The 15238-nt window shown below is 41.3% G+C and overlaps 1 protein-coding gene across 5 annotated transcripts in view; it reads left to right on the top strand.

Annotated features, from left to right (window-relative positions):
• The window catches only part of ktn1 (kinectin 1), a 127124-nt gene that overhangs the window by 50168 nt on the left and 61718 nt on the right, over window positions 1–15238 (top strand). For all 5 annotated transcript variants that reach the window (XM_072268308.1, XM_072268316.1, XM_072268324.1 and 2 more), the window contains 3 exons: window positions 2053–2183; window positions 3726–3848; window positions 7301–7444. In XM_072268308.1, coding sequence (XP_072124409.1) covers window positions 2053–2183; window positions 3726–3848; window positions 7301–7444 — 398 coding nt within the window. The remainder of the gene's footprint in view (window positions 1–2052; window positions 2184–3725; window positions 3849–7300; window positions 7445–15238) is intronic.

The following is a 15238-nucleotide window of genomic DNA, read 5'->3' as shown; positions in this document are numbered from 1 at the left end:
GTGGATAGGCTTTTTACATTGAGAGTGGAGAAGATTCAAACAAGAGGACATGAATTGAGTGTTAAAGGACGAAAATTTAGGGGTAACATGAGGGGGAACTTCTTTACTCAAGGAGTAGTAGCTGTGTGGAACAAGCTTCCAGCAGAAGTGGTTGAGGCAGGTTCAATGTTGTCGTTTAAAGTTAAATTGGATAGATATATGGACAGGAAAGGAATGGAGAGTTATGGGCTGAGTGCAGGTCGGTGGGACTAGGTGAGGGTAAGAGTTCGGCACGGACTAGAAGGGCCGAGATGGCCTGTTTCCGTGCTGTAATTGTTATATGGTTTAGGAATAGTATAAACCACCTTAAATACTTGGCTTAGAATATTTCAGTATATTTATAAAACAAATTATATCTCAATATACTCGATAGGCAGGGCCATGGTGTCTGTTGCCCTTGATGTCATTAGCACTTCCAAGTTCCTCAGTTTTGCAGAATGCTGCAGCAGAGGTGGGCAGAGGACAATCAATTTTACCAGACAGTTTTGCTTTTGTGCTTTCCGATTGGGGCCAACTCAAGTACAATCGGTAGATTCTGACTCTTAGCTATTTTAAGGAAGAATGTTGTTAAATTAACAACATTTTTTAGAACCTGAATACATTTTCTGTTTAGAAAGTTTGATTTGTAGGCTTAGAAAGTCAACTTTATATTACCAGCTATCCATTCACAAGCAGTATTCAAGTCAAGATTTGCTGAGTATACTTCAGCCTAGATGATGAGTATATTCAACTATCTTGCAGGTGCAGAGTGCTGTGGTTAGAGCTGTCATGCTCAAAGATAACAAAATGGATATGCAAATTCCTTTATTGGTCCATTTGTAATCTGCTGTGCTGAACTTTCCTTTTCACACAGTCGTGGAAAAGTGTTCATAATTCTGTTTAGTTATACTTGTGGCTTTCTGGAAGTTAGTTGACATCGCAGTGTATCTGGTTGTAATCCATAGATTCAAGGGAATTCCAGTTTCCTCTTGTACCCACAGATTTGCATGAGTGTGGACAGGTATTTGCCTTGTCTTGTATATACATGCACTCAGATACCACTGGGTGCATGTTTCTGGTCTTTTGCTGTTGCAGCCCATCCACTTAAAGGTTCAACAGGTTGTGTGTTCAGAGATGTTCTTCTGCACATGTGAATATTTGAGTTATTATTATCTTTCTGTCAGCTTGAACCAGTTTGGCCGTTCTCCTCTGTTCTCTCTCATTAACAAGGTGTTTTTGCCCACAGAAATGCAACACACTGGATGGTTTTTGTTTGTCACACCATTTTCTGTAAACTCCAGAGACTATTTGTGTGTGAAAATCCCAGATCAGTGGTTTGTGCATTGAGTTGCTGCCACATGATTGGCTGATTAGATATTTGCATTAACAAGCAGGTATGCAGGTGTACCTAATAAAGAGGCCATGGAGTGTATGTGGATAAGAAATTTGATTACAAGAATTGCTGCCGGTTTAACTTTGCTGTGTTGAACTTCTCTTCGCAGATGGAAGGTGTACTTCCACATGATAGAACTCTGTGTATATTTGAATACAAGCTCTTACTGTCTCATTGCACTTATTTTAGTTGCTCAGAGGTCAATTGGGGGCTGCACTTTAGAATTTTAAAATATTTCTGTGAATTGGAATAGGCGCATGAATGGAGCAGAAAAAATAACTATGGCTTTCATTTGGCTTGTGATCTTTTTAATCTTGCTTTGCTGAGTGCAGTATCCCAGCAGGAATGCCTTGGATAACTCTAGTGCAGTTAAATTACCAAAACAACAATACAACCCAGTGACACTCCCCCCCCCCCCCCCCCCAGATAAAAACATGCTAGATGGCATTTCGGCTTTGACAGTTGCCCGGAGTAATTTGTAGCTAGTTTTTGGAATTTGCTTCTTCAATGTAACGAATATTAGAATTTTAATTTCATGGAATCTTCCAGAACTGTATAAATTTAAATATTCATAGAAGGCAGATAATGTACTGAATGACTTTTTATTATGTTGGTGCTGATTATATTAACTTTCTTTTCAGAAAATGCAGATATAAAATTTAAAGATTTTCTCTCTTCTTTGAAAACTATGACATTCACTGAGGAGGAGGCTCTCTATGTTGCTGAGATTCTAAAAGATAAAGCTGTGGTGATTCAGGATATTTGGCAGAAAGTAAGTGTTTATTTATTGAGTAAAATAATTATGAAGCATGAAGCACACCATCTGGCCAAACGTGTTTCAACTAATACACTCAACAGATCTTCTAATGGTGCATTTAAGCTATAATTCGAAGCAGTCACTTGAATTTGTTAGCTTGTTTTTATTTGCTTGCATGCTGCTTATTGTTTTAGTGCATATATTCGGGAAGACAGGTTTCAGTTTCTGTATTCTTTCTTGAGAAAAATCTCTTCTTTTTGGTATTAGTCATGCTGTTCCTCTTCATACCCTTCTCAGTGCATTTTATTTGGTGAATGGTGACAAATACTGAAAATGGTATAATATTTATTAGAAGTTCACCTTAAATTCTGTAAGTATGTAAATCAGATTACAGGGAAACTAAGAATTATGTACCAGATTGTTTGTGGCGGTTTTAAGTCAACTACCCTCATTATATTTAATTTATCTGGTCCTTGCTTCACATTGAATTTCATGAGTAGGGAATATTTTCATTCTTACCTTTTGCTTGGTGTATTCAATAAAATCTACACCAATTAAATTAATACGGACAGGATAACAGATCCAAATAGCAAGTGATTTATTTATTCCACAATTGAGATTTTTTTCCATAATTTACTTTGTTTCAAAGGTCATTTATTATCTAAGTGTGTATACTATATACAGCTTTGAGATTTGTCTCCTTACAAGCAGCCACAAAACAAAGAAATACAATAGAGCCCATTTTTTATATTTAAAAAAAAGACCTTCAATGTGCGGGGGGGGGGAATAAATTGTGCAAACAATAAAAGTAAGCAAATAACATTTGGAGTTGAAGTATACTGCCACAAAGCCAGCCACAGCTGATCAGGGAGCCTGTTGTTGCAGGCCACAGCGTTAGCTCAGCACAGAGATGAGTAATCTTGCAAGCATTAGGTCACAGCTGACCCTGACCCTTGACCTTTTCAGTCTGGTCTAGCACTGAAATCAGTCAAACTTTGTCTTGTTCCTCGCTCTTGGCCCATCACATCAATCTTGCCTGTCCTCAGATCTGCCACCTCGAGTTGTCTCCGAGTCTACTCCAGCAGCAAAATGTTGGGTTGTTCCCCATCTCAGGCCCTGGCCCCACCATCTTGATTCGCCCTGTACACACCATGCCACAACTGTCCTGCACCTTCGAAACTTCAGTTCACACTACAAAAACGTATGGTCGTATAGGCGGTTCAAAAGCTGAATTCTGAAGGCGAAGTAGTAGTAGCAGCAGTGATAGTTTACCAGAAAAAGTGAGTAATAAAGTGGTTCATGGTTGTGTTTGCTGCCAGCAACTCATCGTTGTGCTTCACTAGTGCCATGTTAAACCAGAAACACTTGTAGTTGTTGGACACAAGCAAACATTTGGAAATGCAAGAAAGGGTTCAGAAATCATGTTTATGGATGATTAAATGATTTGTCTTTACTTTGAACATTCCTTTGTGCTTTATTCAGTCTTGGTTTCATTGTAAAAGCATTTCTTTTAAAAGAATGTAGCACTCATCTATTGATATTCATGTTCTTCTCTAGCCTGGAGTAAAATGTGACCCAGTTCCTAGTTTACAGCAGCAATTACAAGATAAAGAAAAATTGCTTAGAGCTCTTCAAGATGAAGTTGCGCTTGCAAATGACAAGTGCAAACAATTAAACCAGGTAGTGTTTTTTAATAAAATGTTAGATTATGGTTTGTGTATGGCATTGTAACAGGCAAATTTTCCTTGATAACTGATGCTTATGTAAACTTCTTAATTTAGAGATCAAATTCTCTCTTACTATTTCAATATAATAGTGGGAAAATGGTTTTTGGGCTAAAACAGAAAATACTGCAAATAGCTCAGTAGGTCAGACTATCTGTGGGGGGAGGGTGGTGAATCTCAATATTTGGGGTTAAACAATTTGTCAGAACAGTTTTGTTTTAATAGATTTTCAGTCTCCACACTGTCTATCTTATATACTTTGTGAGTTCGCATGTGGAAAATAATTAACTCTGACTAGCATAGTTTCTGGGCAGAATTGGCATCAGATGTATTTTTTGTTACAAGAGCCTTGAGAAAGTTTGAAGCAGTTGGATACATTTGTGGTAATATACAAAACAAATGATAGCGGGTTTCACTTGATGCACCTCAGGTGGAGTTTAGTTGAGCAGACAGAAATAGAGATGAGTTTTCATATCAGTGGCATTTAGGTGGTAGTTTATTTAAGGGCCCTTGGAGACTTGCCATCGTGTCAGTATTGGTGATTAACAGGGATCTTAAGAATACATAAAAGCATGATTTATCTTTTTAAAATAGTATTTGGGATAGTAAAAAATAATGCATTTATTATTTTTAATTGGTCCTTTTTTTTTAGTGAATTGCCAACAGATATTAAGTTGAACCACACATTCTCTAAAGCAGCCCATTATGACATTGCCAAAGAAACCAGTCATACTATTTTATTGTGCTCTTAAAATTATGTCTAACTCTTAAGCAGAAATTATGACCATTATTTACATAAAATACATCTGTAGCATCACAGAGCTCTGCAGAACAGAAACAGGCTCTTTGGCCCATCTGGTCACTGCCAAACTCTTATCTTGCCAACCCTATCAACCTGCACTTAGACCCACAGTCCTCCAAACCCCTCCCATTCATGTAGTTATCTGAACATCTCTCAAATGATCCATATTCACTACTTTCGCTGGCAACTTATTCCACACTTGCACCCCCATCTGAATGAAGAAACTCCCCCTCAGGTTCCCCTTAAATATTTCACCTTTCTATCTACCTATGACACCAATTTCAAGGAGTTGTGGATCTGTATTCCCAGATTCTTTTGTTCTACAATGCCGCTCAGTGCCTACTGCCTCAGTATTCCTACCCTGGTTTGCCCTCCCAACGTGCAACACCTCGCATTTGCCTGCTTTAAATTCCATCTATCATTTTTTTTCCCAGCCAATTTTTCCAGCTGGTCCTGATGCCACTGAAAGCTTTGGTAGCCACACTTGCTGTCCTCTGCACTCTAATCTTTGCATCATCTGCAAATGTTCTGATCCAGATTACCACACTATCATCTAAATCATAAATATAGATGGCCAACAACAATGGACAGAGCCCTGATCGCTGTAATGCACCCCTGATAATAGGCCTTCAGTGAGAAGCAACCATTAACCACCACTGGCTTCTCCTGCTAAGCCAGTGTTGAATCCAATTTACTACTTTATCTTGAATTCTAAACAACAGAACCTTCAGATTCATTTATCTGGTGCTAATTTGTGTAGAATATCTAGGAAACCATTGGGGAAACTTAATTCAGATTGGAGATGTAAGAGAATGGCTTCATAAAGATAAGAACCCAGAAAATATATCAGTGGTAACATCTATAGTATCCTAAATTTTAATCAAGTCTAGAAGGAGAGGACATTCAAAGGCAGAATGCTGATAAGGTGAAAAACATTTTCATGATTAAATGAAAGCTATTGGAAATGTTACACTATAAATTGTATGCAACCAAGACAGTTATAACAGGAAAGCATTGGAGCTAATGTTGTTCCGTTGTTTAAGAAAGGCTGTAAGAATAAGCCTGGAAATTATAGACCAATGACCTTGATGTAAGTAGCGGGTAACTAATTGAAAGGTATTTCAAGGGACCAGATATAAGTATTTGGATAGACAGGGATGTAGTCCACATAGCTTTGGGCATGGTAAGTTGTGTCTAACCAATCTTATACAGTGTTTCGAGGAGTTACCAGGAAAGTTGAAGGAAAAGCAGTGGAGACGGTTTAAATGGACTTCAGGAAGGCCTTTGAGAAGGTCCCACATGGGAGTTTGGTCAAGAAGGTTCAGTCGCTTGGCATTCAGAATGAGGTAGTAAATTGTATTCGACAATGGCTTCAATGGTGAAGCCAGGCAGTGGTTGCAGATGCTTACCTCTCTCACTGCAGGGATTGGTGCTGGATCCAATGTTTGTCTTCTATATCAACCATCTGGATAATAATGTAATAAACTGGATCATATTTACGGATAACACCAAGATTGGGGGCATAGTGGACAGTAAGCAAGACTATTAAAGCTTGTAGCACGATCTGGAAAAGCTGGTAAAACGGGCTGAAAATGGCAGATGGAATTTCACGCAGACAAGTGTGAGGTGTTATGCTTTGTGAAGATAAACCAGGGTAGGATTTGGGCAGTAAGTGGTAGGGCACTGAAGAATGCAGTAGAACAGAGGGATCTGGGAATGCAGATTCATAACTCATTGAAAGTAGTGTCACAGGTCGATAGGGTCATAAAGTGTGTTTTTGGCACTTTGACCTTCTTAAATCAAAGTATTGAGTCCAGGAGTTGAGATGTTACACTGAAGTTGTACAACATGTTGGTGAAGGCTAGTTTGGAGTATTGTGTGCTGTTCTGGTCACCTACCTACAGGAGTGATATCAATAAGATTGATAGAGTACAACAAAATTTCCAAGGATGTTGCCAGGACTTGAGGACCTGAGTTATAAGAAAAGGTTGAATAGGTTAGGACTTTATTCTCTAGAGCGAAGGAGAATGAAAAGACATTTGAAAGAGGTATACAAAATAGAGGGGTATAGATAGGATAAATACAAGCTGACTTTTTCCACTGATGTTGGGTTAAGGGTGAAATACTTAATGAGATCATGAAGGAAACCTCTTCGTGTAGAATGTGGTGAGAGTGTGGAATGAGCTGCCGTTTAACCGAAGTGTGGATAAGTGCATGAATGGGAGAGGTATGGAGGACTAGGATTCAGGTTGATGGGACTAGGCAGAAGAATAGGCTAGTGTGGACTGGATGGGCTAAAGGGCTTATTTCTGTGCTGTAGTACTTCATGACTGTAGATGTCTAAATTGCTGCAATAAGCATGTATGCAAGACTCATTCACTGAAACATCTATATTAAAAGATAGCATACTTTGTTTTCTTGAATGTTTAGGGTTGTCTTGAAGGAATGACTATTGTGGAAAACTGTGCTGGTTTGGATTTGAACTCTAATAATTACTACTTGTGCAGCCTTCCCTATCATTCTGAGAAAATACCATTGATATTATTGGCAGTACTGATGCAGATTTTTCTGTCTTGTTTTAACTATGATTTTGGTAATTATTTTAGGAGTTGGTGACAGAAAAGCAGAAAGCTAATGTAGTTGAGACCAAATTAAGGGAACAACGCAGTACTCTTGAAAAAGAACTGGGAGCTCTGCAAAACAAGCTGCAGGTCAGCTACCAAGATCATATGAATGAAACTCAGATGCAGGTAAATCAAAGTCAAGTTCCCATTAGGATCTCTAATTAATGAGTTGTTGCAAATTTGAATTGTCGCTAAAGTATATGCTTGCATTTATCATTTTCAATCTTAAACTTGTTTAAAGAGGCCAGCTCAGTTTGGAGGGCCTGAAATGAGAGTGTGTTTCTCAGTGGGGAGAGTTTATTACAGAATGGTTACAGAATAAAAGGAGACCATTCAGGTCAATGTGTCTTCACCAACTCTCTAATTCCACCCCATGCTGCTTCTCCAAAGAGTTGCAATTTTTTCTTTGTTTCATATTTATCCAATTCATTTTTGAAGGCCAAAATGGAATCTATCTCTGTGGATTAGCAATACCTTCGGGATTACAACCACCCTACAGTGACATGAGGGAAAATGCTTCAGTCTTCTTCCCTTTCATTTTATACCCGTAAGCTCTTGGGATTGACCCCATAAGCAATATAAACTGTGTTTGTGTAACCATTCTGTCCAGACTCATTGTTTTACAGTAGTGCTAAAAAGTTTGTGAGCCCTGCCGAATTTTCTCTATTTCTGCAATAAATTGACTTAAACTGTGATCAGATCTTTTTGCACGTCCTAAAATTAGATGAAGAGAACCCAATTAAAATAAATAACAATAAATTATACCTAAAAGTTGCTGGTGAACGCAGCAGGCCAGGCAGCACCTCTAGGAAGAGGTGCAGTTGATGTTTCAGGCCGAGACCCAATTATACCTTTTCATTTTATTTATTGAGAAAAATGATCCAGTATCAGATGTATTTGTTGGAGGAAAAAATATGTGAACCTTTGCTTTCAGTAACTGGTGTGACCCCCTTGTACAGCAATAACTTCAACCAAACATTTCCAGTAATTGTTGATCAGTCTTGCACATCGGCTTGGAGGAACTTTAGGCCATTCCTCTTTACAAAAACTGCTTCAGCTCTGGGATGTTGGTGGGCTTCCTTTCATGAACTGCTTGCTTCAGGTCCTTCCACAACATTTCTATAGAGGACTTTGACTCAGCCATTCCAAAACATGAATTTTTTAAATCATTCTGTGTTGATTTACTCTTATCTTGGGTCATTGTCTTGTTGCATTATCCATCTTCTACTAAGCTTCAGGTGACAGACTGCTACCTTGATATTCTTCTGTAAAATGTCTTGGTAGAATTTTGAATTCATTGTTCCCTCAACAATTGCAAGCTGTTTTGACTCTGAGGCAACAAAGTAGCATGATGCTCCCTCCACCATGTTTCACAGTTGGGATGAGGTTTTGGTGTTGGTGTGCAGTGTCATTCTTCCTCCAAACATAGCGATGTGCATGTCTGCCAAAAGGTTCAACTTTTTTCTCATCTGGAGACAAAAGGAGGGAGGAGAAGATGGAGGTGCGATGCAGTGCGCACGGCAGTTCCGAATGAATATCGTATGTGTAACTAGGGGGGCCGTGCACAATCCGGATTTGATGGAGACAGCTGTGAGAGTATGGAGGAACACCTGGAGTAACTTCTGAAATGCCTGCTTTTCTGTCGCTGTTACTGTGCGATCGAGAACCTCTGGAGACGAAGGCCCCAAACCCTTGGCTTTGCCTATTGCTTGTTGCCAGGGCTGGGGTCAGAACGCTCGGCAGAGATGGTGCTTGGTGTCGGTGAGGTGGTTGGAGGCTTGGAGTTTTCGGACGGACTCAGAGTCGGACTGTGGTCGGATGCTTCCGGGATGCTGCATCAGCAAGTTGGCGGCGCTGGAGGTTTACCATCTGCATGAGATGATGGGACTTTCGAGAAACTTTGAGATTTTACCGTGCCATGGTCTGTTCTTATCAAATTACAGTACAGGTTTCCCCCGCCATCCGAAGGTAGAGCGTTCCTATGAAACAGTTCGTAAGCCGGAATGTCGTAAAGCGAAGAAGCAATTACCATTTATTTATATGGGAAAATTTTGGGAGCGTTCGCAGACCCAAAAATAACCTACCAAATCATGCCAAGTAACACATAAAACCTAAAATAACAGTAACATGTAGTAAAAGCAGGAATGATATGATGAATACACAGCCTATATAAAATAGAAATACTTTTCCACAATCATTGCGCACTGTTCTCCGTAGCAAAAATCTCATGCAAGCGCTCTCGGCAAAAACACGGCGCAAGCGCTCTCCAGTAACCTTTAAGCTATGAAGCTGCCAAATCATACCAAATAACACATAAAAATACACAGCCTATATAAAGTAGAAATAATGTATGTACAGTGTAGTATCACTTACAGGAATCGGGAAGACAGCGCCGAGCACACTGATGATGATGTGTGAGGCTGAGTCGTCGGAGGTTGGGGTGGTGCAGTGGCCTCCACCCTCCGGGCAGCGACCCAATACTGATCCGCGAAGCATGCAGTGGTATAGTGGTAGCCGGGATGCACACAGCACATCTTTAAGAAAAAAGCCGAAATGAACAAGCTAATTAATTAGGTGCCGCCTGGCACGTAATTGTCAGCCCAGATCAGAGACGATTCGCTGTAACCCTCTATTTTTCTTTCATCCATGTGCCTATCCAAGAGGCTCTGAAATACCCCTAACATTTTAGCCTCCATCACCATCCCTGACAAGTCATTTCCAGGCACCCACAACCCTCTGTTTATAAAAGATAAAACAACTTACCCCTGATGTCTCCCCTAAACTTCCCGCTTTAACTTTGTACATATGCCCTCTGGTGTTTGCTATTCGTGCCCTGAGAAACAGGTACTGGCTATCCACCCTATCTATGCCTCTCATAATCTTGTAGACCTCTATCAAGTCCCCTCTCATCCTTCTACGTTCCAAAGAGAAAAGTCCCAACTCTTTTGACCTTGCCTCATAAGACTTGTTTTCCAATCCAGGCAACATCCTGGTGAATCTCCGCTGCACCCTCTCCATAGCTTTCACATCCTTCCTATAATGAGGTGACCAGAACTGAACACAATATTCTTAAGTGTGGTCTCACCAGAGATTTGTAGAGTTCCAACATGACCTCTCTACTCTTGAACTCAATCCCCCTATTCATGAAGCCGAGCATCCCATAGGCCTTCTTAACTATCCTATCAACCTGTGCAGCGACCTTGAGGGATGTATGGATTTGGACCCCAAAGTCCCTCTCTTCATCCACACTCTTAAATAACCGACCATTAACCCTGTACTCAGCCTTCTGGTTTGTCCTTCCAAAATGCATCACCTCACACTTACTGGGATTGAACTCCATCTGCCACTTTCCTGCCCAACTCTGCATCCTGTCTATATCCTCTTGTAACCTTCAACATCCTACAGCTCCATCCACAACTCCTCCAATCTTCGTGTCATCTTCAAACTTACCCATCCTTCCACCTCTTCATCCAGGTCATTTATAAAAATTACAAAGAGCATGGGTCTCAGGACAGATCCTTGTGGCACTCCACTCATCACCGACCTCCAGGCAGAATACTTTCCTTCCACTACTACCCTCTGCTTTCTTCCTTTAAGCCAATTTTTTATCCAAACAGCCAAGGTTCCACTGATCCCATGCCTCATGGCTTTCTGGATGAGTCTCTCGTGGGGGACCTTGTCAAATGCCTTGCTAAAATCCATGTAGACCACATCTACCACCCTACCCTCATCAATTTCTTTTGTTACCTCTTCAAAAAACTCAATTAGGCTCATGAGGCACGACCTTCCCTTCACAAAGCCATGTTGACTATCCTTAAGTAGACTGTACTTCTCCAAATCCTCGTAGATCCTATCCTTAAGAATCCTTTCCAATAATTTGCAGACCACCGACGTAAGACTCACCAGTCTATAGTTCCCAGGATTCTCCCTATTACTTTTTTTAAACAAGGGAACTACATTTACCATTCTCCAATCCTCTGGCACCTCTCGTGCAGCCAAAGAGGATTCAAAGATCATAGCTACTGCTCCAGCGATCTCTTCTCTCACTTCCCACAGCAACCTGGGGTATATCGCGTCCGGCCTGGGGACTTATCAATCTTGATGTTTTTAAGAAGATCCAACGCTTCTTCCTTAATCTCCACATTGTCCAGCACACAGGCCTGTTCTATTTCGATCTCACCCTGATCAAGATCCTTTTCACTTGTGAATACTGAAGCAAAATATTCATTTAGGACCTCCCCAAACTCCTCCGCCTCCAGGCACATGTTGCCTTCTTTATCCTTTAGTGGCCCCACCTTCATTCTTGTCATCCTTCTGTTCTTCACATACGCATAGAACTCCTTGGGGTTCTCCTTCATCCTACATGCCAAGGCCTTTTCATGCCCCCTTCGTGCTCTCCGAAGTCCTTTCTTAAGCTTCTTTCTGCCTACCCTATATTTCTCATGAGCCCCCCTGCTTCCTGCTGCTTATGTCTAACATATGCTTCCTTCTTCCTCCTGACGAGTTGCCTCACATGTTTTGTCAGCTATGGTTCCCTTTTCCTACCAGTTTTTCCTTGTCTCAGTGGGACAAACCTATCCTGAACCCAGCACAAGTAGTCCCTACACTTCCTCCTCATTACTTCTATGCTTTCACCCTTGAACATCTACAATTTACTCCACTAGTTCCTGCCTCATCCCTTCATAGTTAGCCCTTCCACAGTTAAACACTTTCCCATTTTGTCTGTTTTTATCCTTTTCCATAGCTCTACCACCAAGAGGCCTGCCACCTGACCAGATTCATTACCCTGAACTAGATCAAGTATGGCCTCTCCTCTCATTGACCGGTCCACATACTGTGTCAGGAATCCTTCTTGAACACACCTGACAAATTCAGCCCCATCTATCCCCCTTGCGGTCAGGAGGTGCCAGTCAATATGAGAGGAGTTGAAATCACTCATAACTACAACCCTGTATTTCCTGCACCATTCTAAAATCTGCATGCTTGTTTGCTCTTCGGTGTCCGGAGGGCTATTTGGGGGCCTATAAACTACTCCCAGCACAGTGATTGATCCCTTCCTATTTCTGACTTCCACCCACACCAACTCAATGGACATTCCCTCTGCAGCTCCTCCCTTTCTATAGCCGTGATACTATCCCTGACCAGTAATGCTGCTTCCATTCCCCCCTTTTCTACCTCCCATCCTATTCCTTTTAAAACTCCTAAACCCCGGTACCTGCATCAGCCAATCCTGCCCTTCCTCCAGCCAAGTTTCAGTAATGGCCACAACATTGTAGTTCCACATACTAATCCATGCTCTAAGTTCATCCCCCTTATTCCTAGCGTTGAAATAGACGCATTTCAACCCTCTAACTGGCTACATTTATGTTTCGTCCCCTGCCTGTCCTTCCTCACCAACTCAGAACGCACAGCATCATGCCCTTGTCCTTCTACCCTAATCTCTGCACTCACATTCTGATTCCCACACCCCTGCCAAACTAGTTTAAACCCTCCCCAACAGCTCTAGCAAACCCACCCGCCAGGATATTGGTCCCTTTCCAGTTCAGGTGCAGCCCGTCCTTTTTGTACAGGTCAGACGTTCCCCAAAAGAGATCCCAATGATCCAGAAATCTGAACCCCTGCCCCTTGCACCAACTCTTCAGCCACGCATTCATCTGCCATAACTTCCTGCTCCTACCCTCTCTATCTCGTGGCACAGGCAGCAATCCCAAGATTGCCGCCCTTGAGGTCCTGCCTTTTAACTTCTTTCCTAACTCCCTATATTCTTCCTTCAGGACCTCATCCCTACTCCTATCTATGTCATTGGTCCCCACTGTGGTCTTACGGTTAGGAAGTCGAGGATCCAATTACAGAGGGAGGTACAGAGGCCCAGGTTTTGCAACTTCTCAATTAGGGTTGTGGGAATGATGGTATTAAATACTGAGCTATAGTCGATGATCAGCATTCTGATATAGGTGTATGTGTTGTCTAGGTGGTGAAGGGCCGTGGAGATTGCGTCTGCTGTTGACCTATTGTGACAATAGGCAAATTGCAGTGGGTCCAGGTCCTTGCTGAGGCAGGAGTTCAGTCTAGTCATAACCGACCTCTCAAAGCATTTCATCACTGCAGATGTGAGTGCTACGGGGCAATAGTCATTAAGGCAGCTCACATTATTCTTCTTAGGCACTGGTATAATCGCTGCCTTTTTGAAGCAAGTGGGAACTTCTGCCAGTAGCAGTGAGAGGTTGAAAATGTCCTTGAATACTCCTGCCAGTTGGTTGGCACAGGTTTTCAGAGCCTTACCAGGTACTCCATCGAGATTTTCCACCTTGTGAGGATTCACTCTCTTTAAAGACAGTCTAACATCGGCCTCTGAGACAGAGATCACAGGGTCATCAGGTACAGCAGGGATCTTCACAGCTGTAGTTGTGTTCTCCCTTTCAAATCGGGCATAGAAGGTGTTGAGTTCATCTGGTAGTGAAGCATCGCTGCCATTCATGATATTGGGTTTTGCTTTGTAGGAAGTAATGTCTTACAGTCCCTGCCAGAGTTGCTGTGCATCTGATACTGCCTCCAACCTTGTTCGAAATTGTCCCTTCACCCTTGAAATAGCCCTCCGCAAATCATACCTGGTTTTCTGGTACAGGCCTGGGTTGCCGGACTTGAATGCCACAGATCTAGCCTTCAGCAGACGATGTTCCTTCTGGTTCTTCCATGGCTTTTGGTTTGGGAATGTACAGTAAGTCTTTGTAGGCACATGCTCATCCACACAGGTTTTAATGAAGTCAGTAACAACTGCAGCATACTCATCCAGATTCAAAGATGAATCCTTGAATACAGTCTAGTAATATTGGATAATTTTTCTCAATAAATAAATTAACAGGTATAATGTTTTTGTGTTATTTATTTAATTGGGTTTTCTTTATCTAGTTTTAGGACTTGTGTGAAGATCTGATCACATTTTAGGTCATATTTATGCAGAAATAGAGAAATTCTACAGGGTTCACAAACTTTCTAACACCACTGAAGGTACTTTTCAGATCTATCCTCTTATTCTATCTTTAGAGAAAGCAATTCCAGCGTTTCTGTCATTATAACTTCAGTTCCCTCATCCCAGGAACCATTCTCATAAATCTTTACTGGACTCCTCTCAAATATATTCACATCTGTCCTCCAGTGAAATTATCATTATTACATGCAATATTCCAGTTCAGCTGAATGGTGCTTTATAAAGGTTCAGTTTGATTTTCCTGATTTTTATATTCTATGTTTCTGTAGAAGTCCAGAATTTTGTTCTTTGTTAGCTACTTTATCAATATGATCTATTTAGTACACACAACTAGGTCCTTCTGCTCCTGAACTCACTTTAGTACAGCATTTTATTCTTTCCACCAAAATGCATCATCTTACATTTCTGCATTAAAAGTTCTGTCTGCCCATTTCATCATATTGTTTATATCCTGCTGTAACTTCTGGCAGTTACCTTGCCAAGTATTGTACATATTTAGAAATGCTCCCCAATAATATCAAATTTTTTCTAAAACAACTGGTGGACATAACGTCAGTCAGTGGAGAATGCCAGCACTTGCCTTCCTCCAGTCCAGGGATTCTCACCCTGGGGTCTACAAACCCTGTGCCTAGTGGTACTGGTCCTTGGCATAAAAAAAGTTGGGACCCTCTGCTCTAGTCCAAAGGAAACATCATATACCACAGCCCCCTGGCTGTTTCCTAGCCATGGTCTCATCTATGCTATAAATTCCCCTTTTAGGCCAGATTATTCAACTTTGGTGACTCTCCTATGATGCACATTATCAAAAGCTTAGTGGTGGTTGCGGTTGCATGTACCCTCCCTTATCCTTTGTCTCATTGAAACTACGTCACTTCTTATAAACCTGCAACAAACCTGTGCTGGCTGTCTTCGACTTATTTTCCATTTGATCA

The sequence above is a fragment of the Mobula birostris genome, chromosome 1 (genome assembly GCF_030028105.1).
Source record: "Mobula birostris isolate sMobBir1 chromosome 1, sMobBir1.hap1, whole genome shotgun sequence".
Classification (NCBI taxonomy): Eukaryota; Metazoa; Chordata; class Chondrichthyes; order Myliobatiformes; family Myliobatidae; genus Mobula; species Mobula birostris.
This window is presented reverse-complemented; position numbering and strand designations above follow the sequence as displayed.